Below are 26,791 nucleotides of genomic sequence, written 5' to 3' on the forward strand. Positions count from 1 at the left end.
GAAAATAGTCTGTGACGTAGGCGTTGTTTTTTTGTGTTCTTTGTGTTTTTGCATTTAGGCTATAATCTCAATATAAAGAAATAGTTTGTTTAGAAATTATGTTCTATTCTTAAACCATGTTAAATTATACTAGATTAATTCTTGCAGCCTAATTTAACTGATGTTTAGGCTGTGGATCATTGTTCGCATTGTTTGTTCTTTCATCTTTTAGAGATCTGTTTTTAATAAACATTTTTTCTTAAATAATAGGTCTATGCTTCTTCAGTGTTGCAATGTTACTTAACATGATTCTGAACAGATTTTGCTTATTTAAACAGCCTGAAATTATTTTTTAAAAGCTCAGTTTTAACGCTTTTTTTTTTTAAATCGGGTACGGGTCGGGCTGAATATTTTGAGCCCAATCTAAGCTCTAGTTGGCTTGGCCTCAAATAACCAGAAACCTAAAAATGTTAGTTGAGGCAATTTGTTACAATGGACGTCATGAATTCCTTTGTATTTTATGAAATTCTAATTCTACTTCCTGCTATTTGAATTCAAATTGCAATTCCATTTCACAATTCTGTTTACAATCACAATTTAAATTCAAATTTAAGAACTGAATTGGAATTTATGGGTCAATCTCATTTATGGGTCAATCAATTTGATTCTGAATTTTGATATGCTTTTGAATATTATTGACCAAAAGAGTGAAATTTATACCATAGCTTTTCCATTATAAAGTCAGAATAATAAGAAACAGAAGGTAAAGTAACATTTTAACAGTTAGATGTTTTTTATTATAGTTTGCTGCTGTGCTGCAGTTAGTTAGCATGTCCTCACTGCTTCTTATCCAACTCCTCGGTCCTCCTTAAATGGCACAGTTGTCTCAGTCAGGCGCCAGTGCACGCGCCCTAATATAAACGCAGCTGTTTTTAAGGTGGAACGGAAAACTTTCAAAAAGACGCCAAATTCAGCCCTCAGCCCCTCAGCCCTCCCTCAGCCTGGACTCGGTCAGACTGGAAACTCTGGAGGAGCTTCTCCGGGAACACACCGCACACAAACTGGGAGCTACGCCTGTTTTTAAGGACGCAGAATATGTAGAAATGGATTTTATGAAGCTGATTGGAGCCGTTTTGGCTCTTTGTTTTCCTCCAGGCTGCGCTTTAAAAGGGGGATTCGCCAGTAAGTATCCGGATGTGTGTTCTGGTCTGTAGAGAGAAGAGCTAGCGGTCAATAGGCCTATTCACTTCCAGCTGTCATGTGAGTTTGGGTGTTTTTGAGCTCAAATTCGTGTTAAAACTCGAGTTTTGAGCTGTTAAACCCAGTAGAAGTGAGTAAAAAGTGTTTTATACTCGGTTAGGGTTAGTATGTATCTAATAAGCGCATTTTAAGAGCTGCAGATCAAAGAGTCTGTTGTTACAGTAACATTTTTAATGCTTTTATCCTCGTTTACCAGCAAACTTAACCCTTTCAGACCTGAATTATCTCCATTGTTAGGAAAAAAATGTAAGAATGCACAGAAAAGAAGAAGCAAAGAAAAGAAATAAGCAAAGAAATCAAATTAAATAAAATATTGAATAGGTTTTTTTTTTATTTCTATTGCATGTGGAATATTGTATATTTTTCATATTTAAATTTCATGAACCATCCCTAAACAGTAAAAAAAACATTATTCTAAAAAAATTCTAAATCTGTTTCATTTGTTTATAAACTTGTTCATTTGCTGGTTCATGGTCTATTCTGATGGGCAACAGCTTTTAAATAGTGTTCTGCACAACAAAACATTTAAAAATAAAGAAAATACATTATGTCCATTGCAATAGACGCAGGGTCCGAAAGTTAACTACAGTGTGTGGGAGTGAGATACACTGAGACATGCATTATGCTTAATATGATTTAATTGGGTCTAGCTCACATACTGGCAACTGTTTAATACTTATATAACTGATGTTTTGCTGGGCTTCGGACATTAGGGAAAGATTTCTTATGGTCTCTCTAAATTATTAGCTTAAAAATAATAACAGTGAAATAAAAACGGTGCTAAAAGTGATCAAAGAAGATTGAAATAAAAGTGATGTGGCTTTTTTAAACATGTTTCAGTATACACTATTTACAGCCTTTGTTACAAATTGAAGTTCATTACAGAGATCATTACATAAAATGGTAAAAAGTTTGAACAATATTTTTATCAGTTTTTTACCTTATATTGCCAAAGTCCTATCTTCAATACTTAAATAATAAATAATTATAAAGTTACAGAAATACAGTATTTTTTATAAACCAATACAGGATTAGTAGCTAAAATTGTTTTTGTAGTTTTGTATTTGTATGAGTCAAAGTGTAGCTTATAATAGTATGGTGTAATATAAATAAGCATATTGCATGCTCACAATCAGTTTACTTGGTACAAATACCCAATTGGTGCACATTGTAGTTTCACGGATATATATATATATATATATATATATATATATATATATATATATATATATATATATATATATATATATATATATAGCTTTTTTTTTGTGGGAACATGACTGTATTCTGACAGTTTGTTCTGGCAATCGTTATGCAGAACTAGTTATATGGAACATAAAACATTTAATTAAATCTCTTGTATTGTTAAACTGGTTGAAACAGATCAGTAAAAAAATACACTTTTGAAAGGAGCTACTTTTATCTCGATAACTAACTCAGTACACCTACATTCTGTAAATAGGGTCAGAGTTCTGTAAAAAAAAAAATTAAGTAATATATATATATTTTAAATAAGTGGACGCGTCTTTTATGGATAAAAGATTCAAGTATGGCATTTTCTGCAAAATTAGGAGCACAATTTAATTTGCTAAATGTAACAAGGATAATTTGTTAAGGAATTATTTTAACACTAATTATGTCTTGGTATGATGAACAGTGATGGACAGGGATATTTTAAAAGTTAAAAGCAGCCCCATGGTGTGTCAATATCACAATATGTATACCATCTTAAACAGTATGTCAAGTCAAGTCAAATCAAGAGTCTTTAAATTGTCAGTACAATAGACAAACATAAAAGTGCAAATGTGCAACAAATTGTGCAACATAAAACTATAACACTACAATACATACAATAAATACAAGTTTTCTTTTTAAGTTTTCCCACTTAAAAAGATAAGAGAGGCCTGTAATTGACATCATAGGTAGACCTCAACTATGAGAGACTAAATAAAAAAAAAAATCAGAAAATCAGAAAGTGGATCCACTGCTAATCTTCCTCGATCAGGGGGGGTCAAATTGATTGAATTCGTCTGAAGTTTGATAGAGAGCATTTGGATGTTCTGGAAGAGTATTGGGAGAATGTCATATGATCAGATGAAACCAAAGTAGAAAAGTTTGGTACAAACACAACTCGTCGTGTTAGGAGGAGAGTGAATGCTGCTGAGTTGCATCCAAAGAACATCATACCAACTGTGAAGCATGGGGGTGGCAGCATCATGCTTTGTGGCTGTTTCTCTGCAATGGGATCGGGATGATTGTAATGAATGGGGTCATGTATTGTGAGATTTTGAGTGCAAACCTACTTCCATCAGCAAGGGCATGGAAAATAAAACGTGGCTGGGTCTTTCAGCATGACAATGATCCCAAGCACACTGCCAGGACTGCAACAAAGGAGTGGTTTCGTAAGAAGCATTTCAAGGTCCTGGAGTGGCCTAGCCAGTCTTCAGATCTCAACCTCATAGAAAACCTTTGGAGGGAGTTGAAAGTCCGTGTTGCCCCCCGACAGCCTTAAAAACATTACTGCTCTAGAGGAGATCTGCATGGAGGAATGGGCCAACATACCAGCAACAGTGTGTGCCTAGGGGTTGGGGATATGGCTCTAAAATAATATCACGATATTTAATGGTATTTTCACGATATCGTTACTTTTGGCGATATGATAAAACACTGAATAAGAAAAATTATTTTGAATTTTATTATTGCATGCAATATGATATGGCTAACTGAGATATTAAAAAAATATTTTATCAGATTTGTAACAGAAGTCGATGATCCAAAATGTCATGATACTAATAATAATCCATGTCAAATATCTCCATATATCCAGGATTAAAGTAAAATAAATGATACTGGACAGATATAATCTGTCTCTAGCAGATATATAATGGGAAATGAGAACAGTGTTGATTTTTCTTTTAATAAAAACAGTAAAAAAGTAGTACCCTGATGATAATTAGTGGTGGGTGATATGGCACCATATTTCAGGGTATAATATCGTTCACGATATTCTACATTTTTGGCGATATCACATACGATACGATATTGCACACCCCTAGTGCCAACCTTGTAAAGTCTTACAGAAAACGTTTGATCTCTGACATTGCCAACAAAGGATATATAACATCTCAAAAGTATTGAAATGAACTTTTGTTATTAACCAAATCATTTTTTTTTTTCCACCGTTATTTGCATTATCTCATTTTGTCTCTCATAGTTGAGGTCTACCTATTAGGGGTGGGCAATATTATATCGTATACAATATATCGTGACACAGAAATATCGTGATATTAAAAATCCATATCGTGATAATAGGGCTGTTCTGTCTTAAAAGTAGTCTATTATTTACTGTGAAGCTTTAGGTGTATTTATTGTATAATTGTTTTAGTTTGCAGTTTATATGCATGCACTAAATATTCTGCAATATTATTTGCTGCATTATATTATTTTATGCTGTATTATTTATTTCGCCACATTATGATTATTCTGTTATACTCTTATACTATATTCCTGAAATTAATTAATTAATTTTCTGTTTTCCTATATCGCCAAGTATATCCTTATCGCAAAAATACCCTGAAATATCGTGATATTATTTTAGAGCCATATCGCCCACCCCTACTACCTATGATGTCAATTACAGGCCTCTCTTATCAATTTAAGTGGGAGAACTTGCACAATCGGTGACTGACTAAATACTTTTTTTATCCACTGTAAGACAATTTAACAGACAGGACAGTGCAGTACCGACCTAAACGTTACTGAGGTCATCAGGTTCTACTAGAATATCTGCATTATCGTATTGATCATCTTGATTATCCTCTTCATGCTAGGTCAGAGGATATGCCGGCGGGGGACTGAGAGACCATGCTATAAGATTTTTCACCATCACGACAGCCGCTTTAAAGTGAGCTTTGAAGAGGCGAGGAAGACGTGCAGGGAGGAGGATGATGGAGAGCTGCTCAGCATCGAGACGGAGAACGAACAGAGGCTGATAGAGAACTTCATTCAGGGCTTGAGGGCCGCTGATGGAGATTTCTGGATTGGGCTGAGAAGGAGTCGAGGCTCGGGAACTGGAGACTGCTCTGCACAGTATTACTGGCTAGATTACAGCCAGACCACCTTCAGGTATGATTCAGCCTGCTGCCTCTTTTTTTAAACCATTATCCTCTAAAAAAGAGAGAGACTTTATGTGTCACTTGTTGCTCTGTCACTGCATGGCACTAAATCACTGCTACAGAGTGGATTCTTCCATCAGAGGAAGTGACTGACTGGTCGCGTGTCACTCTGTCACCTGCTTGTGTGAACGCAGGGTTAAAATAGGAGACGTTACCATTAGCAAGGAATCTATTTATAGGTATATGTTTGAGTAAAATGAACATTTTTGTTTTATTATATAAAATACATACAACATTTCTCCTAAATTCCAAATAAATATATTGACATTTAGAGCATTTATTTACAGAAAATAAGAAAAATTGAGGAATGGTTGAAATAACAAAAAAGACGCAGAGCTTTCAGACCTCAAATAATGCAAAGAAAAACAAGTTCATATTCATACAGTTTTAAGAGTTCAGAAATCAATATTTGGTGGAAAAACCCTGGATTTTAATCACAGTTTTTTTATGCATCTTGGCATCATGTTCTCCTCCACCAGTCTTACACACTGCTTTTGGATAACTTTATGCTGCTTTACTCCTGGTGCAAAAATTCAAGCAGTTCAGTTTGGTGGTTTGATGGTTTGTGATCATCCATCTTCCTCTTGATTATATTCCAGAGGTTTTTGGTTTGGTAAAATCAAAGAAACTCATAATTTGGAAGTGCTCTCTTATTTATGTATTCTAGAGCTTTATTATGCACCTAGATAAACAACCTTGAAAAAACTAAAAATGTTTTCATAAGGTGTCTGTAAAGAACTCTGCTATACACTTTCTTTAACTTCTGCGTTTGTATAGAGTGTTGCTTTGTAACTCTATATAAGCTTTTGTTTTGTGCTCTGAACATCTGTATGGAGCCCCTAAGATGACATCATGTTAAAAAAAAAAATATATATATATATATATATATATGACTGGCCACAACTTATAAAGGCGTGGGATCCAGATCCTAATGCATAGGAACAAGATAATTAAGACACGGAAACAAGATTATTAAGGCATGGCCATGACTTATTAAGGAGTAAGAAAGAGATCCTAAGGCTTGGTCATGACTTATTAACCCTTATTCACACCTGAGTTATTTTTTAGTGATGAACCAAATATACCAATGCTATTTTCTGCCTTTATTGCACTCGAAAACAGGATTTAGTTAAAAAAAAAAAAAAAAAAACATTAATTAATAAATTAGTAACAAAAATCAAACATAATATTTGTAGTTTGTTTAATTCAGTAGAGTCATTTTTTTAAACACCGTTTTTTTTTAATGTAACTTGGGTATATGCAATAATGTGTCTAATTGACTGTCTAATAAATGTCTATTCTGACCAAATATAGGTATCAATCTGTGTGAAGTAAGTGAGAACAAGATAATTAAGGTGTGGAAATGAGATAATTAAGGTGTGGCCACGAGTCCTTTTGTTTCACAATTAACAAGGCTCTCAGCTCTCAGGGGCTGTGCAGAAAATGACTGAGTAAGGAAGGTAAACTGATCTGCATACTGTCCGTGTCTGAGCCAATCAGCTTTTAGTATGAGAATTAAGTGTTTTTTACTTCGTATTATAGCATGTCTCGCTGCAAGAGACTCCAAAATATCACCATCATTCATTCAGAGGTAAAAATGAAAATAAACCAGTTCTCTCTCCATTTTCTTACTAAAGATTTTCCTTGGATTAAAGGAGCTTTAATGTAATATTCAGTTTCTTTATTGGCATTAATTTACAGAAAAGCAAGCTTTATTATTTTCACCTTAAAAATCGTAGCCATGCATTTTTTTATTTTTTTCACCTGGTCTGCATCTATTACAACAGAGCACCAATTGATTATGCTTTTTTCCATCTGAGAAAAATGTGACTTGTTCTGCTTTTACTCTGAACTTGTCTGCATGTTTATTTGAAGAATCAGATAACTGCAGAGTTTTGTTGCATAATTTATAGCCTACATGATATCTTTATCACTCAGTTGAGTTTAGGTCAGTTGATTGGGGTCGGCCTGATCCAGTTTGGATCTGTATCTAGACCATCCTTCACCAGTTTGCATCTTCTTCATGCACAGTATGTGTTAGTAGAGTGTTAATGGGTCTATAAAATTGAGAAAATACTTTTTATTAACAGGGATGATATGAAAAAGGCATATTGAAGTGGCTAAAAAACATATGTCCCTACCTTTTTATACTTCTTTCTGTGGTAAAAATAAATGATATATAAATAAAAAAGAAGTATACCTTTTAATTCATAGTCCGTAATCATCAATCTTCAATTGGCAATTCAACCACAGGTTATAACTTAATTAAGCTCTGTTACTAGTTTTATAACATTTATACAAACCCTAATTTTGAGACCGTCTCACCTACTTGATAATCGTCTACAACCCTATATATATATATATATATATAATTATAGATATAGATACATATTTTAAGTAAAAAAAAAATTTTTATTCTATAAACTACAAACATTTCTCCCAAATTCTAAATAAAAATATTGTCATTTAGAGCATTTATTTGCAGAAAATGAGAAATGGCTGAAATAACAAAAAAGAAATAATCATTTAAAGCCTGACAGTAGAGTAAGCCACAAACATATATAGAAATACCCTCTTCTTTCACTTTTTTTTGGAATGTGTTGCTTGTCTGAAATGCATAAATGGGTGAAATAACAAAAAAGATGCAGAGCTTTCAGACCTCAAATAATTCAAAGAAAACAAGTTTTAAGAGTTCAGAAATCAATATTTGGTGGAATAACCCTGTTTTTTTTAATCACAGTTTTCATGAATCTTGGCATCATGTTCTCCTCCTCCACCAGTCTTACACACTGCTTTTGGACAACTTTATGCTGCTTTACTCCTGGTGCAAAAATTCTAGTAGTTCAGCTTGCCTTGATGGCTTGTGATCATCCATCTTCCTCTTGATTATATTCCAGAGGTTTTTCATCATTTTAAGTGGTCTCTTATTTTTTTCCAGAGCTGTATAGTGTTTTTTCAACTACATACATTTTGCAGCAGAAACTTAGAGCACTGTCTGTATTTTCTGTTTCAGGAACTGGAGGTGGAGTGAGCCCTCGTGTGGGAATGAACATTGTGTTTCTCTAAACCACAAACCCACCAATCAGCCTTCTCTGAAAGCCCTCTATACCTTTAAGTGGAGCGACACGCACTGCAACATCAAAAACAACTTCATATGCAAGTACTCAGGTGAGCTCAGGTGTTTAATACTGAAGATATTAATTACAGTTTCATTACAGTTCAGTCGATGATAGGGGTGTGACGGGATCTCGCAAGATTAAACGTGACGATATTTCTCGTCAAGCTTTAACCTGTCTCGCGGGGAAAAAACTTTAGTTTAGTGTGAACTTTTTAAGCGGGATCTGGCAACACAGTAGGAGTGCAACTACGTTCTGTTTGTGGTGTATGCAGGAGGGGGTGGAGGAGATACGTTCTGTCATTACTAGCTCACCGCGCTCCGCAAAACCAGCAAGCTGATTGGCTGTTTCTCCTGAGAAAAAAATGATTTGGGGCTTTCATTTGGCGCCCCCTTCAGTGCGTCGCATAGGCTGCATACCCCCTTTAAAGTTGCATGTCTGGCTGCATTTTGGCTCCAGTGGAAACAATAAACAGTAACAGAGTGACCAACAAGATACAAACCATATATAAATACTGTAAGTAAATCCTACACGTGACTGTTTCATAGGCAGCTGTACTAATCCCTTAGCTCTGTACTGTATTTAATAACATGTTCTGTCTCTGTTTCACTTCAAGCATAGTCTTAATATGACTGGTTATGGTTCTGCATAGTTAAATTACAAGAGATTTAGGAGAAAAAAACACAAACCATAGTCCTAATATGACTGGTTGTGGTTTGCACTTATTGTTTGCACTATATAAGACCTAGAAAAGTTTTATTTTTATTCTTTATTCTTATTTCTTATAGAATCAATGTGTGAGAGAAACCAGTCTGATAAGTTTGTGTTTATATGATTTCGTCAAATAAAACTCGTTTCATTTTTCATTTTTGACGTTTTCTTCAAATTGTATTTTTAAATCTCGTCTCGTCTCGTTCTCGTGAACCCAGTATCATGTCTCGTCTCGTCTCGTGATATTAGTGTCTCGTCACACCCCTAGTCGTTTAGTTTATAAGGCTGAGAGATCTGCCAGATTAATTCCAGAACTGAAGCTCTTCTCTGCTTGTCTGTCTGTCTGTCTGTCTGTCTGTCTGTCTCTTCTTGTGTTTAGAAAAGGCTCTGCTTCCCACTCCTGCAGGAAATTCCACTGCTCTCACAGGTAAACACAGCAGTGCATCACCTCCTACTCCATTTCATTTACTGCAGAGGGAGTGGAGACTAGTCCTTCATCAGCAGCAGTTTATACCATTAGTAAAAAAAAATATATAGTATTGACTGCTGCCTGTGTATTTTAATTAGTTTAATCCTTAAGGATAGAATTATCTGTGTCATTTTGCTACACATTTTATTTATATTAATTTATTATATAGAGAAAATGTAAAACATAATTCAAAAAGTGTATTTTCTAATAATCTACTGACATGGCAATATATAATCTTTTTCTTTCCACAAAACTAGACTACACACAATAAATCATAACTTTAAAATCATTTCAAATATGTAACACAATAATGTAACTGTATGTAAATTAGCTACAACTATAACTCCTCTGTCCATTTACAAATACATTTTAAAGAAATGTTAAAAAAAAAAAAAAAGAGTAGAAATATACTTTTTAAAAAAAATTAAAATTTTCACAAATGACAAAATCCTGATTGGACAAATTGATGTTGTAGTTTTTTCATTATTTTATAAATATTTATTACCCAAACACAAGCAGTGACTCTACATTAGGGGTGTGCCATAAGGTATCGTACACAATAATATCGGCAAAATTTTTATTTTATTTTATATTACACCCTGACCCTGGGGTAATTATTTTTTTTTATGTGGGTTTTTTATCCTCTGTGATTTTATTCCTGTCAGGAACGACCATGTACGTGTTTTTCTCAGACGTCCTTTGAGAAAATTACAGGCTAAATTATCTACTGTTTTAATTTATTTACTGTTTCAATTTTAGTCCCGTCTGGACGCACATCTCTGAGTTTCGTCTCCTCTCGTTTAATAAAATAGCTATTTGTCCACTGCTGCACACCGTAGTTACACTTTGGGCGCACGTTTCCACGGAGATTCATGTAAAAACACAACAGCGAGTGGAAATGGAGGAGCTACTGAACGCTACTGATGTCATGTGACTGAGTAAGCCTAAAAAAACCTCACTGCTCCTCCTGTTTTTTCAGTTGCAGTCCGGATGCAGGAGTTTTATCACTGAGTAGAAGTGTGAAATATTTTTCACAGACATCCCCCTGAGAAACGAATTCCATCCGGATAGGGCTGAAGTCGTGGCTACCCATTAGGATCTCATTCCGATGCTTTCGTGGCCAAGATTTTTTTAAACATGTCATCTTAGGGTCTCTGTATGTTTTAAACAAACAAATGAATTTGTTTTATGACGCAGAAAAGCAGTAATGTAATGTTCTCATATGAGGACGCAGGGTTTCATAAGGTTAAATTACTCTGAGTGAATTCGTTTACCCATCTCACCCACTGAATTTTGCAATTGCTGTTAAATTCCTTCTAAAATGACTCAATGCAATGCACATGAGTGCAGTCTTAATTACTGCACATAAATACTAAATGTCTTCTGTATTCCAGAGAGAGTTTGGGAGTAATTGAATCAAACTGTCAGCCAGTAAGATGCCAAAAAAACTATGTGTAATTCTAAATAATTACATACAGCACATGTTTAGACTGTAGATTTTAGTGCTTATGAGGACCTCTAGTGGTTCAGAAAGTGTCCAGTAGATAAATTATTCTTTTTGTTTGCCATGAAGTGATCAAATACTCAAAATAAATACTTTTCTGTCCTAACAAGTTTATTTAATGTTTGGTGAAATCATTGATTATAGCAAGAACTTCTGTCACAGGTTATGCAAAACATTAGTTTGGACATTTAACATGTTATTAACCCTCATATACACTGGGTAGCTGTACAAGGTTTTACCAATTGTATGGAGATCAACCGGGGTATCAAAAAGTTTGTGCACCCTTGATACCCCTGATCATTTTCATGATTTCATGATTTTTTTATTAAATTAAGTAAGATGAATTACATTTCTTGCATTTATTAATGGCAATTAATTCTATTTTTTTTTTTCAGTTGCACCCAAAATAATTCAGTCTGTCACACTGGATTATGAAAAGATAAAAACAGGATTCTCAGAATCATCAGGTAAGAAGTGCACCAGTTCAATAACATGTATTTTACTAATAAAAAAGAAAAAGTAAAAAAAAGTTTAGTTTAAAGGAGAACTCCGGTGTAAAATTGATTTTGGGTGTAGTAAAACATAATTAAGAGTACTATCCTTTGTTAAATAGCACACCTCTGCTCTCCCTCAGCTTTTTGAGATCCAGTAATTTTTTGCAGTTTTTCCGAACATCTTTAGAATGGATGATATGGGGCATATTTTTGCCCCTGCAGATAAATCTAACAATATTGATTATTGTTAGAATCTGGAGAGCCCTCACACTTAAAATTAGTCATTAATAACTTTAAAAGTGCACAAGAAGCTTATTAAAACCACTGTTTACAACCTGTAGCTATAGCTACATCTCCCGGAGATTAAGTTACGCATTAGGTTACGCTACAAATTGTAAACAGTGTTTTTTAGGGGTGTCACGATCTCGATATTTTATCGAAATCGATCGAAATGAGGTCATGGTCTCGAGTATCGAAGTCAAAACGAGAATCGACGATCCCTCCCGCGCGCGCTAGGCAAATGGCGCAGCGCGCTACGCAAATGGCGCAGCGCGCTACGCAAATGGGGCAGCACCAACACAGCGCATCCTATTCATGTAAATAGAGAGAGCCCGCCCTCAGTTCTGCTGTGTGAGAGGCAGAGAACAGCTGCCTTTCAGCCACGGAGGAGAAACTGAAAACGGACTTATAGAATTAAAGAAAGGGCTCTCAAGTTTTGAGTGTCGGCGGGAGTGTGATCACTGTTTTTTTATCTGTGCAACGGGGGAGGGGGGGGGGGTCGGGGTGCGCGCAGGTTTTGTATCTGTATCTGACGGAGGGGTGGGTGCGCGCAGGTGAGAGCGTGTGAACTCGCTGAAATGCGTGTGTCAGTGTGACTTGAGAACACTGACTATAGATCACAGTGAGGTGGATTAAAAATCTTAAACTTATGATTGACTACACCTGTTGCTTTCCATTGACTTAAAAAAACAACTTTCTCTCAGATAAAGTTAATAATATATCTTTCTTAAAGAAAAAAACTTGTAATTCTCAGGGACCGAGTCTTATTTTTCATGTTTAACTGTTATAGTAGGATAGAGTTCAGTTTGTTAAGGCTTTAATTGTTCCTATTTTTTTATTTTTTTTATTTTATGTTGCACGTTGCAGTTTTAATAGTGCACACTGTTGCTACCAAAAAAGTCACTAGATGGCATTACCATATATATATTAATAAATAATAATAATAATAATAATAATAATAATAATAATAATAATAATAAATAATATATTATTTAAATTTTATGAGGCATAAAATAATAAAATGTAAATATATAATAAAAAAGAAAATCGAGAATTGAATCGAATCGTGACCCTCAAATCGGAAATAAAATCGAATCGAGGATTTAGAGAATCGTGACACCCCTAGTGTTTTTTACTAAGCTTGTTCTACTCTTTTAAAGTTCTTTTTGCTTCATTTTAAATGTCAGAGCTCTCTAGATTCTACCAATAACGTATGGAGCTACTCTGAGCCTGGATAACGGTGTAAAAAGCGATTTATCTGCAGGGGGAAAATATGCCCCGTTAAAACCCATTCTAGCCTGTTTGGGCATACTGCACAAAATTGCTGGAGTTCTGCTTTAATATGGATGAATGTTAATATTACTGTTAGTTTTCTCCAGTCTGTTCTCTTCTTCTCTTTAGTATCTCTTTCAGACGACACCATCAATGTTTACTACATCCTCCTGGCTACACTGCCTGTCCTGCTGCTGCTGATACTGGTGGTCTCTGGTGTCTTCTGCTATAGAGTCATGTCTAAAAAGTGAGTATAACTCCATTAGAGGAGATCTCTAATGCAAAATGGACTTTTGGTGTATTAAAACATGATAGAGTGCTAATCTTTGTTGAATAGCACACCTCCGCTCTCCCACAGCTTTCTGAGATCCAGCAATTTTGTGCTTTTTGCCCAGCGCTCTTTACAACAGCTGCTTCGGGGCATATTTTACCCTGATAAATCGCTTTTTACACCGTTATCCAGCTCAAAGTAGCTCCACACCTCCTTGCTAGAATCCGGAGAGCCCTGACATTTAAAACGAGGCATTAATAACTTAAAAAGTGCCCAAGAAGTTTATTAAAAAACACTGTTTACATCCCATAATGCTAGCTTTAACTCCGGGAGTCACCATCACTGTACTGATAGTAACATAGATATGTATACATAGACGCCACATAGCCTGCCTCCTGGCGTAGCAGCTGGTGCCCAGTGTATTTATTAGTACTTTAAAGCGTTTTATTTTCCAGAGACTGAAGACATTTGCTGCATGTTCAGCAATTAACAATAGCAATTTCACTTAATATTTCTTATATTTTCTTCATATTTGGCTTAGGTAAAGTTTATGCTGCGTCTACCCTGATGTATTAAAATATCAATGTAATTCAGATATTCAAAAATAAATCAAAACATATCTTTAAAAACAGAACAGGGTCACCATAAACTATTCAAAATGTTTGCAGCTGTAGATCGACAATGTTTTCACTAAAATTGTCCTGTGGCGCAGCTTCCCATGACAAGGTAGGCGCATTTATAGCAGGAAAGAAAAAGTAAAAAAAAAAAAAATAAAGTAATCAAGATGGGAAAATAGGATTTTCTGAGGGTAAAATGAAGGTATAAAGTTGCAGTATTTTCATCATGTCTCTAATACATGTGTTTGACTAAATATGAAATGAGCTGAAAGAGTGAAAGAGCTAGTGCTTAGCGAGGTTAACAGCTAACGCTAATATTGCTCCAGCCTCAAGTCTCTGTGCTGGAGAACTAAAATAAAACTCCTGTATAACTCTGTACTTCAGCGGCTTCAGTGGCTTTACTGCTCCTTAATACCTGACTGGTAGAATTTATACGTACATAAGGCACACCAGATTATAAGATGCCCGGCTTTTTTTTGATGGTTTAAAGGATTTTAAGTGCACATTATCATGGAGAAAAATACAGTTTATTATTAAAAAACACTGTCTGACGAGTCTGGGTTTGTATTATTGGTTATATTTATACTAAAGGTTTTACATTTTTTACTTTAAGAGAATACAGTCGTTTGTATCTGTCTTTATGCAAACTTCTCTCTGATAATTGTGTGTCGCTGCAGGAGAAAGGGGGAGCAGAATGATATCTACGCAGTTCCTGGGCAGTGGGTGTCTGCTGGAGCTCTCAAAAACTGCAGCAACAGCAGTCGTGCTCCTGCTCACAGAGCCAATCAACCTGTGGCCCACCTGGAATACATGAGCTCAGAAATCAGCAGGACTTTTATTGTCAGGGGGCCGAGCGGACCCTCTGATCACTATGAGAACGTGCCGGGCAGTTCGGCAGGGTTCGTCACCAATGACATCTACGAGACCTGCCGCAGTCCGGCGGCTGGAGAGGCAGGATGGGTTGATAATGACATTTATGGATACTGAGAATACTGGCAGGGTCTGTTGGTGGGAGCCAGACTGAGTGACCACCCTTCCGCCAGGCTGTGCCCGGCTGGAACCAGGCTAAAACCCTGTATCTGACCTCTATCTCTTGTCTCATCTCTGCTTTTGGACTCTTTTGGCTCTGCCCTGTAGTGACCTAACATGAAGGACGAGTGGATCATATGAAGGAGCTTTTGGTCTACAATAAGCCCAGGTCTCCAAAACCCAGCACAAAGAGATATATCGAGGTGTCATCGCCTCATAGCAGCTTCCTCTGCGGCCGCCGCTGTCCGGGAACAGGAGAGTCCGGTCGGAAAGTCTCACGATAGTGCCCTGACCCTCCTGCTCCTGCGCTTGTATGAACAATGTCCAGTCCCACCTCAGAAAGGGCCTTCTCCAGCGGATGCCCATTGAAGTCCCCTTTTGTTTTTCACAGTGTTCTGATTTTGGAATCATTTGTCTCTTAGTTCAAAGGCAAAAAAGACAAAAAAACAAAAGAGACAGTTTTGCTTAGCTTGGATATTCCGAATGGATAAAGAAATCCTGCTCTTAACATCCTAAAACTTTCAACATTTCACCTTTTTTTACCTTTGTTCCATGAAATTACAGTGAGGGAAACACTGGCACAGTTTCCTCTTAGTTGTTTGGACTGGTGTTCTCAAAAGGTTTACAACAAGAGATTCCCATGTAGGTATACTATATGTACATAAATATAAGCTATTCATCATCAAAGCAGTCAGTATTCTGCTTAAACTTGACACTAGACGATGTGATGCAAATGATGATGCAGGGTTTACAATTCAAAAGATCACAATATGTTGCGTTACTCTAAGCAAGGAGATTTGTTGCCGTGGTTTAAATCAAATTTTAGGAGAACTTTTATATTATAAATAAATACACTATAATACACTGCCTGGCCAAAATAAAAATCTCCACCTGGATTTAAGATTTAAGTAAGTAAATGATGTGGGGTTGGTTGGTTGATGCTGCAGTTGGTCTCCGCAGGTTTAGGTTCAGCAACACTATGTGCTGAAAGAATGAGGTCAGCTGACTCTACCTGAATATACTGAATATAGACCAGGTTATTCCATCAATGGATTTATTTTTTCTTCCCTGATGAACACGAGCATATTCCAAGATGACTAGAACGCCAGGATTCATGGTGCTGGAATTGTGAAAGAGAGCATGGAGGTTCAGGGAGCATAAGATCATCATTTTCACACATGGATTGAGAGAGAGTTCACCACAGAGTCCAGATCTTAACCTCATTGAGAATCTTTGGGATGTGCTGGATGGAGAAGAGCTGCTTTGTGCAGTGGTCAGACTCTACCATCATCAATGCTGCTGCAAGATCTTGGTGAAAAATGTAATTAATGCAGCACTGGATTGAATAATAAATAATAAATCTTGTGACGTTGCAGAAGCTTATTGAAACAATTCCACAGTGAATACAGTGTGCTGCAATCAAAGCTAAAGGCCGTCCATAGAAATATGAGAGTTTTCTTTCTCCAGGCAGTGTATTTATAAGTGACTGAGAAAAAGAAACTGTTTACTTTTTATGCTATCTAGTTGGCGTAGTTTGAATACAACACTAAATGAACCACTGTTTAATACTAGTCTTTACATCTATACTATTAATTAAAAATCAATACTGTGTTTTGAACTAAGTATTGGGTCCCACTTTATAATAAGTGTCCTTAAATACTATGTAGTTACATGGTAACACTTCATGTAACTACAGTGTAACTACTGATGAAGTGCACATTGTTACAGATTAACTACAGAGGTACAGGTTATGTAATTACACATGTTTATTAAGGTTAATTTTGACTTGTGTAAGTACACATGTGTACCAGGGTGAGTGTACTTACACACGTGATAGAGCAAGTGTACTTACACATGTGTAACAACGTGTGTGTACTCAATAGGCCCTAATTACATACTAGACAATAGCTGTTGGATAAGTTTAAACTCAACTTATCACACACACTATTACATATATGTAAGTACACACACATTGTTACACATGTGTAAGTACACTTCCTCTATTACATGTGTAGTACACTAACCCTGGTACACATGGGTACTTACACAAGTCGAAATTAACCTTAGTAAACATGTGTAATTACATAACCTGTACATCTGTAGTTAATCTGTAACAATGTGTACTTCATCAGTAGTTACACTGTAATTACATGTATTGTTACTGTGTAACTACATAGCACTTAGGGACACTTATTATAAAGTGGGACCAAGTATTGTGATATTTCAGTATATCAGTATTTTCTTACAACCCTACTTAACATGTAAGTGACATTTTTACAATCTGCTTAAAGCAATCAGTTGCTATGTTTGCATCCATTTTTTAAATGAAATACAATCCAGAATTTGTTTTTACATTATTCTTTTACAATATCCCTGATGCGTTGGCTCTGTGAATTCGGTATACATGGTTTTAGGTATACTGATTTTAGGTTCTTCTGACATCTGTTGTTTTCATTGGTTCATTTTTTTTAAATGATGCTCATCACTTATCACATTACCATAAATCTGAGTTTACAGTAACTCCAGTCCAGTGAAAGTGTAGCATTATCAGGCATTTACTGGTGAAAAAATTTGGAGTTCTTGTGTGTGAAAACAAACCAGAGATAATAAGCTCCTCCCAAACAAGCCTAGAATTGGACACATTTATCACATTTTTCAGTGTGACAGTATGAAAAGCCCATTAAGTGAAAATATATCTCTGAATCAAATCAATAAAATGCTATATTGATGAGCCCAATAATACTAAAAGACTACTAGTCTGGTCGTGTAACATCAATGACATATAAAAACCTTGTATCTCTATTTTAGCTGTTTTTGATTTTTGTATATAAAGCTCTGGAGAAAAATTAAAGAAACCACATCAGTTTCTGAATCAGTTTCTCTGATTTTGCTATTTATAGGTTTATGTTTGAGTAAAATGAACATTGTTGTTTTATTCTATAAACTACAGACAACATTTCTCCCAAATTCCAAATAAAAAAAATCATCATTTAGAGCATTTATTTGCAGAAAATGAGAAATGGCTGAAATAACAAAAAAGATGCAAAGACAACAACAAGTTCATATTCATAAAGTTTTAAGAGTTCAGAAATCAATATTTGGTGGAATAACCCTGGTTGGTTTTTAATCACAGTTTTTCTGCATCTTGGCATCATGTTCTCCTCCTCCACCAGTCTTACACACTGCTTTTGGATAACTTTATGCTGCTTTACTCCTGGTGCAAAAATACATTCAAGCAGTTCAGTTTGGTGGTTTGATGGTTTGTGATCATCCATATTCCTCTTGATTATATTATAGAGGTTTTCAATTTGGTAAAATCAAAGAAATTAAAATTTTTAAGTGCTTTCTTATTTTTCTCCAGAGCTGTATATTAAATTTGATTATATTGTTTCAGCATTTAATGATGAAAGGACCAAAGTTGTCCTTTTGAAAATACAAGGTTTTTGAGTGCCATTAACAATATGTGTTGATAAATCTGTTACAAAGTTTGGTAGACTTGTTTCATCATACTTCCTATTCATCTCTCAGACATGTGTTTGGTAAAGACACACTTTACCTCTCTCTATACTTTTATCTAATAACTAATGTTACACTAATAAATGGCTGTGTGCTATTTTTTATATTTGTATATGTAGTGTGGGGTGGTGTGGTTTGGGACACAGCAGTTTTGTTTGTTGTAAAAGAAAATCTGCCAGATAAATGTGTGTAGAAATTAATTTTATTCCTGAAAAATATAAAACATTTTCAATATGGGTTTTGACAAGCGGTTATATGTAAAAAATAAAAAAATGTTTGCTGCCATGAACTACTCCAGAAATATGCAATAACCATAAGTCATAAATCATATGTGTAATATGTTCTTTTAACGAAAACATAACTGTTGATGTAGCTAACGTGTCTTTGTTTTCATAACAGCTTATTTCCATTAAGCTTTTAAAAGATGCAGCTCTAGAAAAAAATAAGAGAGCACTTAAAAATGATGAGATTCTTTGATTTTACCAAATTAAAAACCTCTGGAATATAATCAAGAGGAAGACGGATGATCACAAACCATCAAACCACCAAACTGAACTGCTTGAGTTTTTTGCACCAGGAGTAAAGCAGCATAAAGTTATCCAAAAGCAGTGTGTAAGACTGGTGGAGGAGGAGAACATGATGCCAAGATGCATGAAAAAACTGTGATTAAAAACCAGGGTTATTCCACCAAATATTGATTATTTCTGAACTCTTAAAACTTTATGAATATGAACTTGTTTTCTTTGCATTATTTGAGGTCTGAAAGCTCCGCCTCTTTTTTTTTGTTATTTCAGCCATTTCTCATTTTCTGTAAATAAATGCTCTAAATTATAATATTTTTATTTGGAATTTGGGAGAAATGTTGTCTGTAGTTTATAGAATAAAACAACAATGTCACAAAATGAACAAAAATCAGAGAAAATGATTCAGAAACTAAAGTGGTCTCTTAATTTTTTCCAGAGCTCACAGTGTTATTGTATTTACAACATCAGACTTGCTTCAGACGTTTGTGTTGAAATTATATCATATTAAATCATTTTACCTCATTTTACTTATAATAAAACAATAAATTAACAGATTGCAGTGGGTGATTGACATTTAAAAAAAATTCATACCGTCTAAATAACTACTAATATTTCCTGTTTTGACTTCTAGACTTGTCTTAGTTTTAATTTTAGGACCTCTGAGAGCGTTTTCTTCTGGTTTCTATGGTTCGGATCAGTTGATAAGTTTGTTTTTGTATAGTTTTCTCTCTCTGTTTGGTTTGATTTCACACAGGCATAAACCTAAACGCACCAAAATGTGCACCAATAAGCCAGGTGAGCACATCGTCTTCTCTGATTGGTCAGAGATCTGGTCTGGGAGTAAGAAAGTGAATATAGTGAGAAGATTCTGCAGTGTGATGCTGCACTGAGCTCTGAAATGCTGCGAGCAGTGAACGCAGCACAGACTTTGCGTGTAAACAGCATGGAGCAGCAGCAGAGACAGCGTTTGTTTATAGCTGTGGTAATTAGCTGGTTATCTGTTCAATATATTCGTTTAAACTGCACCTTAGCAGTTTAGCTTCAATAAAATCAGTATCTTCTCTCAATAATATCTCAGTATCTGCTATTAAACTGATGTGTAATTCAAGGAGTTTAAGGATGAGAAATTTTATGATGTGCCCTCAAACAAGCAGTGTTCATATAGTTTAGGTTGTTCTGTTTTCTCACTATTGTATAAAGAGAAAAAAAGTAAGAAAGGCACTGAAGTGTTTCGTTTCATTTTTACAAAAAGCTGCAGTGATGTGTGGTACCATTAGATGGCGCTGTTTGATAACAGTCCCTGTAAATGTTAAGTATTTTTATTTAGATTACTTTTATTTACATAAAAAAACACATTCAAATGAACAAAAAATTGCCTTTGAAAAAAGAAAAATAATAATTTACACACATAAATAATAGAAACGATAAAAGCTTAATTTCTTTCATTTTTTTCTTTTTTTAAGCCTTTTTTCTCAAATATTGTTTTTAGATTGTATTTGATGCACTTTTAATGCATCATGATGCATGATGCTATTAATATTATATTTTTTTTGCTGGAGGTTAAACATAAGTGTAATTTTTTTGGCATTTCTCTAAGTCTTAATTTAACTTTTTTATGATGTAATTTCTAAGGCTTCTCTGCTGTAACTCAGATCTTTATTTGTACTTCTCACTTTATAGGATTATAGTATTATGGTAGTATAATTATAGATATACAACAATAGAAAATTATGTTTTTTTTTTACTTTAAGTATAAAAAATAGAAAAAAAAGTGTGAAATTGTACTTTCTTACTTATATTGCATAGTTATCTCATAGTTCAGATAAATTCAGCCGTGGTGATTTTGTTTTGCTCACTTTAATTCACCACAAACTACAGTGCAAAATGGAAAACGACCTTACTTAGGTTCATTTAAACATTTTTCTTTGCTAATGTTGATTCAACATTAATTTAATGTTATGGTTTTATATATATGCTTTTGTATTAAATTTTACTTACATTAAAATTTATATCTTGTCTGTATTTATTTGTTATAGCCTTTACTGTGGTGTTTCAGCGCATAATGGGACATTTAAAAATTATATATATTAGTATTATTATTTGTGGGAGGCATATTTCTCCTAAAGCATTGTTGTAAGTGTAGATTCAGAGCCTCAACCATTCAAAAGCTTTAAATAAACGTTAATTCAATGTCGGAATTTCAACATTAATCAGTACCTATTAGATAATGTTAAATAAATGTTGTTTTAAGGTTGTTTTTCCATCATCAAACTTAAAAGATGTAATGCAATAAAAAAAACATTTACATTTATTCAATGGCCATAATCACTTCGAATCGGGTCGTGTGAGTGAATCAACGAGTCACTGAATCGGGACGTTCGACTCGGTGAATCAATTCGTTTGTGAATGATTTACCTTAAATATATGCATATATGATTAAATAAATGAACTAATACGAATATATCTGTGTTTGATATGTGCTTTGTTGTTTATGTATTTGTTTTAATATTAATTTTCAGAATGAATTTCGGAATTAATGCTTATTTTATTGGATTGTGTAATATTTTGTGTACTATTGATATTATATATAAATACATTACAAAATTTAACACTTGCTTGACTCTAAAACACATATGATAAATTTTATTATTATTGTAATTTTTAACAAAATAAAAAAAAAATGTCACACAAGACTTCCATGTTTTTCTTCACCTTTTTTTTGTTAAAAATTCCAACACCTTTTTTTAAGTGAGTAGTCAACAATTCTAAGGCTTTTTATCAATCAATCAACCTTTATTTAAACAATGCAGCCGAGCAAATACTTAGGGAAGGGATAAAATAAAATAAAATTAAATAAATAATAAAAATAAAAAATAAGATATTATAAAAAATATAAAACAATGTAAATAAAGAATCATAAAATCATATGTAAAAAAAATCAAAGGTAATAAAACGAAACAAATGCAACTACAGATGAATAAATAAACCATACAATACATACAAATACATACAAATTCAATGAAAGGAAAGAAAGAAACAATAAAAGAAATTTAGGCTAAAACAAACCAAAATTAAAAACAATTTAACTAAAAAATTAAATTAAGAAAACTACTAAAAACGTACCAAAGATCATAAAAAAATCAGCTTATTATATTTTTCTTTACTTAAAAAAACAATAGAGATAATTCAGGTCTGAAAGGGTATAATAATTCAGTGGCCATAATCATTTCGAATCCGCTCGTGTGAGTGAATCAACGAGTCGCTGAATCGTTGGACGTTCGACTCGGTGAATCGCGGGAGTCGGTGAATCGATTCGTCACCACTGAACCGAACTTCCAGGCGCTCGCGATCATTCACTCCAGTTCAGCCCCAGAGCCGTTAAAGCTGACCGCTGACGTAAGAGGAGGCTCGGGGTCGCCCGTGGCAACGAGTTGGCAGCGGCGTGCTGAAGGGCTCGGAAGCCCCGCCCCCTCCACTAATACCCCCATAGGCTCTGACGTCAATGGACGTCAACGGAGGGAACAGGACGCCTCCTCCTGCTCCTCGCGCGAGCGAGTCCAGCTCGTGCACTCGGGCTAATGGAGCTGAAACATTAGAGCTCTATTGTATGAGAGAGGGGAAATAGAGAGAGAGAGAGATATAGAAGAATAGAACGAGAAAAAGAGAGAGCATGCTGTGACTTGTTTCTTTCTTTCCCTCTCTCTCTCTCTGAGTCCGGCTGCTGAAGCCTTTGCTGTCCTCGTCGTCTTTTATTATTTAAGGTCTTTATTTTAAGCTAATGTTCAGCAGACGTGTTTTAAAAACAGGAGGAGAGGGAGGAGGTGGAGGAGAGGAGGGGTAGACAGCGTGTTCTCGCTGCCTCGTTATCTGTGACTTGGGGCTGTGCAAGAAGTGTGAGTGTGTGTAAGAGTGTGTAAGAGTGTGTGTAGCTATCTATCTCCCCCCTCTCACTGAGTGTGTTGCTGCCGAACAGCATGGTCATGGCTGACTGTCACCAGAAAGCAGGGCTCCGGGCTCCGGTCCGGGTGGGCTTCTACGATATCGAGCGCACTCTGGGCAAGGGCAACTTCGCCGTGGTGAAGCTCGCGAGACACCGGATCACCAAGACCGAGGTGAGTGAGAGTATCAGCCCAGACTGTGGAGAGAAACAGCAGCAACTTCTGCTCCAGAGTGTGTTACTGTTACTGCTACTGCTGTTGTTGTTGTTTGTTGTCCTGTAGCTACATTTCTCTCTTGAAGTGTTACAATGTTGAGGAACATCAGAGCAGCAGGTTGTCTGAAGACACACGTGTGTATAGAGGAGCTCTTCCAGGCTCTCTGTGCAGTTATAAGCTATTTAAGCTAGCTAACTAACTAGCTAACACTTTAGTAGTAGACCTTTCTCCATGCTTGTCTGGAGTTACTGCTTGTATCTTCTTGTTTAAAGCAGCAGCAGCTGGCTTCTCAGAATTGGGTCTGGTGTAGAGGCTCTATGGCTTCTGCCTAGAATTAGGGCTTATATTGGTTTGGTAGTTGTAGCCAGTGGTGCTACAACACATTTTGGTGGATCTTTCCATGCTTCTCCATGCATCTTCTTGTTTGCAGCAGCTGGCTTCTCAGAGTTGTGTTTGGTATAACTTAGGCTCTTTGACTTCTGTCTAGAATTAGGGCTTATACTGGAGTGGTGGTGGTAACTAACGCATTTTGGTGGATCTTTCCATGCTTGTTCCTTCAGAATTGTATCTGAAATCTGTATCTGTAAAGAGGCTTTATAACTTCTGCCTAGAATTATGGTTTATACTGGTCTGGTAGTTGTCGCTAGTGGTGGTAATACACACTTTGGTGGATCTTCATGCAGCTTCGTTTTAGGCAGTAGCTGGTTCCTCAGAATGTACTGGAGTGGTGGTGTCTAACAGGTAGACCTTCCCATGCTTCTTTTTGCATTTTCTGTTTTGCACCAGCTGGCTTCTCAGAATGTCCTAGGTGTTGAGTTATCTTTGGTGTAGAGGCTCTCTGAGCTGAGGCTAAGGCTTATGGTGTGGTGTTGGTGGTGGTGGTAGACCTTTCCATGCTTCTCTGTAGTTCTCAGAATTGTGTTTGGTGTAGAGGTTCTCTGACTTCTGTCTGGGATTATGGTTTATACTGGTTGGTAGTTGTAGCTAATGGTGGTAACATATATTTTGGTGGATCTTACTCCATGCTTCTCTTCTTGTAATTTCTTGTTTGCAACAGTAGCTGGCTTTTCATGATGTTTATGGCTTATACTGGAGTGGTGGTGGTGGTAGACTACTTTGGTAGACCTTCTCATGCTTCTTTTTGCATTCTCTTTTTGCAGCAGCTGGCTTCTCAGAATGGTTTGGTGTAGAAGCTCTATGACTTCTGTCTAGGAATATGGTTTATACTGATTTGGTAGATGTAGCTAGTTGTGGTAATACACATTTTGGTGGAACTTGCCATGCTTCTTCATGCCTCTTCTTGTTTGCAGCAGCTGGCTTCTCAGAATTGTGTCTGGTGTATAGACTATCTGACTTCTACCTAGGCTTAGGGTTTATACTGGAGTGGTGATGGGGTGGTAAATCTTTCCATGCTTCTCTAAAGTTACTCCTAATATCTTCTTGTTTGCAGCAGCTGGCGTCTCAGAATGTCCTAGGTGTAGAGACACTCTGACCTCTCTCTAGGCTTAGAGCTTATAGCTATTGTAGTGGCGGTGTTTGTAACTAACACACTTTGGTGGATCTTTCCATGCTTCTCCTTGCATTGTTTTGTCTGCATCAGCTGCCTCTTTAGAATTGTGTCTGGTGAAAAGGCTCTCTGAGCTCTGTCTAAGATTATGGTTTATATACACACACTTTGGTGAATCTTTCCATGCTTCAGAGAGTATAGACTCTCTGACTTCTACTTAGGATTATGGTTATACTGGTTTGGTAGTTGTTGCTGGTGATGTTAGTAGCTAGTGGCAGTAACAAATTTTGGTGGATCTTTCCATGCATCTTCTTGTTTGCAGTTGCAAAGACTTGTGTCTGGTGTAGAGGCTCTCTAACCTCTCTCTAGGCTTAGGGCTTATAGCTACTGGTTTGGTGGTGGTGGTAACTAATACACTTTTGTAGACCTTTCTTCATACTTCTCTGTAGTTACTTCTTGCATCTTCTTGTTTGCACTAGTTTATATATATTGGGATATATCTGGATATATCTGGAGAATGCCATTTAATTGTCATTTTGTTGCAGTAGTGTATTCTTGAAATATATTTTAAAATTTTAAAATTTAATGTTTTGTCATATCAACAAGAGTATTGTTATTACGAAGAAAAAAATAATACCCTGAAATATCGTGATATTATTTTAGGGCCATATCGCCCATCCCTACCACCCACAGTGGACATTATCAAAATACTGGCTCTCAAATTTTAATTTATTAATTTATATTTATATTTGTTTATATATTTTTTAAGCTGTTTCAATTAAAATGTGGCAGTAAAAACATGTTCACAATAAAAGACTGTACACAGGTTATTAATTTTAGATTCAGTATTACATTTAACTATGTAGATTAAACCCTAGGCTATATTATTGATTTTAACAAACTGCCCTGCTTTATTTCACAATTAATATTTTTTATTTAGTGATGCTTTTATTTGTAACTACTATTAAACTAGGCATACACCAAATATATACAGTATATTCATATAGTGGGTGGTAATGATCATTACCAGCATTATCAGGCTAGAATTGTCCATGTGAACAAGCAAGCAACTCCAGAAATCAGAAATAAGAAATCAAATCCACCACTTTAGGTTACTAAAAGAGGTTCTACTATGCAGACAGATGTGATTTAAAAATGAGTTTTTGTATGTAGTCCAAGACCTAGACATATGACATACCAGTTCAATCTGTAAAGCAAAAGCTGTAAAAATAAATCAAATTTCTGTTAAATTTAAAAGTAAAAAGTACCATGGACCGAGTGCTCAGGTCACAGGCAATGTGTGCAGCTGGCTGTGTGGAGCACGAGTTGCATAACCAGCAGTAGTGATTTTGAGATAATACTCCTGCCCTCCGTCACAGGCGTACCTGCTGCCCTGCTTCTTCTGTGTTGATCTCTTGTTGAAAAGCCTTTGATAAAAAAGGACTTTTTAGATTTGATCTGGGTTTTTTTGTTGTTGTTGTTTTTGCAACATTTCCAAAACCCATTGTCTGATTTTTTGGTTGCATTTAATTTCTTTCAGTTATCTATGATAACTATAAAACATGCTAGAGGTCAAGAGTTTTGCGATAACGATACTCTTGGCGATAAAACAATGAATTTAAAATATATATTTATATTTTAAGAATACACTACTGCAACAAAATGAAAATTAACATTTTATTATTGCATACAATATGATATGGCACACCCCTAACTGAGATATGAGACAATACAAGAATTTGATCAGATTTGTAACAAAATCAGTCAATGATCCAGAATGTTATGATACTAATAATAATGCTCTCCAAATAACTCCATATATCCAGGATTAAACTATAATAATGATTTTACCAAATTGAAAACCTCTGGAATATAATCAAGAGGAAGATTGATGATCACAAACCATCAAACCAC

General features: G+C 35.4%; 2 protein-coding genes across 2 annotated transcripts in view; both read left to right on the forward strand.

Annotated features, from left to right (window-relative positions):
* The first annotated feature begins 938 nt into the window (after positions 1-938).
* Positions 939-16,571, forward strand: laynb (layilin b). Its single transcript, XM_022675046.2, has 7 exons — positions 939-1,161; positions 5,070-5,364; positions 8,428-8,582; positions 9,621-9,668; positions 11,610-11,681; positions 13,389-13,506; positions 14,825-16,571. The coding sequence occupies exons 1-7, from the start codon at positions 1,083-1,085 to the stop codon at positions 15,132-15,134; spliced, it is 1,077 nt and encodes a 358-aa protein (XP_022530767.2). The 5' UTR covers positions 939-1,082; the 3' UTR covers positions 15,135-16,571.
* Positions 16,572-22,745: 6,174 nt separating this feature from the next.
* sik2b (salt-inducible kinase 2b) overlaps positions 22,746-26,791 on the forward strand; it is an 85,616-nt gene continuing 81,570 nt past the window's right edge. The window contains exon 1 of the mRNA XM_022675039.2: positions 22,746-23,328. Coding sequence (XP_022530760.1) covers positions 23,191-23,328 — 138 coding nt within the window. The 5' untranslated portion in view covers positions 22,746-23,190. The remainder of the gene's footprint in view (positions 23,329-26,791) is intronic.

This window comes from Astyanax mexicanus, chromosome 18, assembly GCF_023375975.1.
Source record: "Astyanax mexicanus isolate ESR-SI-001 chromosome 18, AstMex3_surface, whole genome shotgun sequence".
NCBI classification, from domain to species: domain Eukaryota; kingdom Metazoa; phylum Chordata; class Actinopteri; order Characiformes; family Acestrorhamphidae; genus Astyanax; species Astyanax mexicanus.

Coding starts and splice junctions, on each gene's coding strand:
- laynb (XM_022675046.2), top strand. CDS start 1,083: ATGGATTTTATGAAGCTGATTGGAGCCGTTTTGGCTCTTTGTTTTCCT. Junction 5,365..8,427: donor TACAGCCAGACCACCTTCAG/GTATGATTCAGC, acceptor TTTCTGTTTCAG/GAACTGGAGGTGGAGTGAGC. Junction 11,682..13,388: donor AGGATTCTCAGAATCATCAG/GTAAGAAGTGCA, acceptor TCTTCTCTTTAG/TATCTCTTTCAGACGACACC.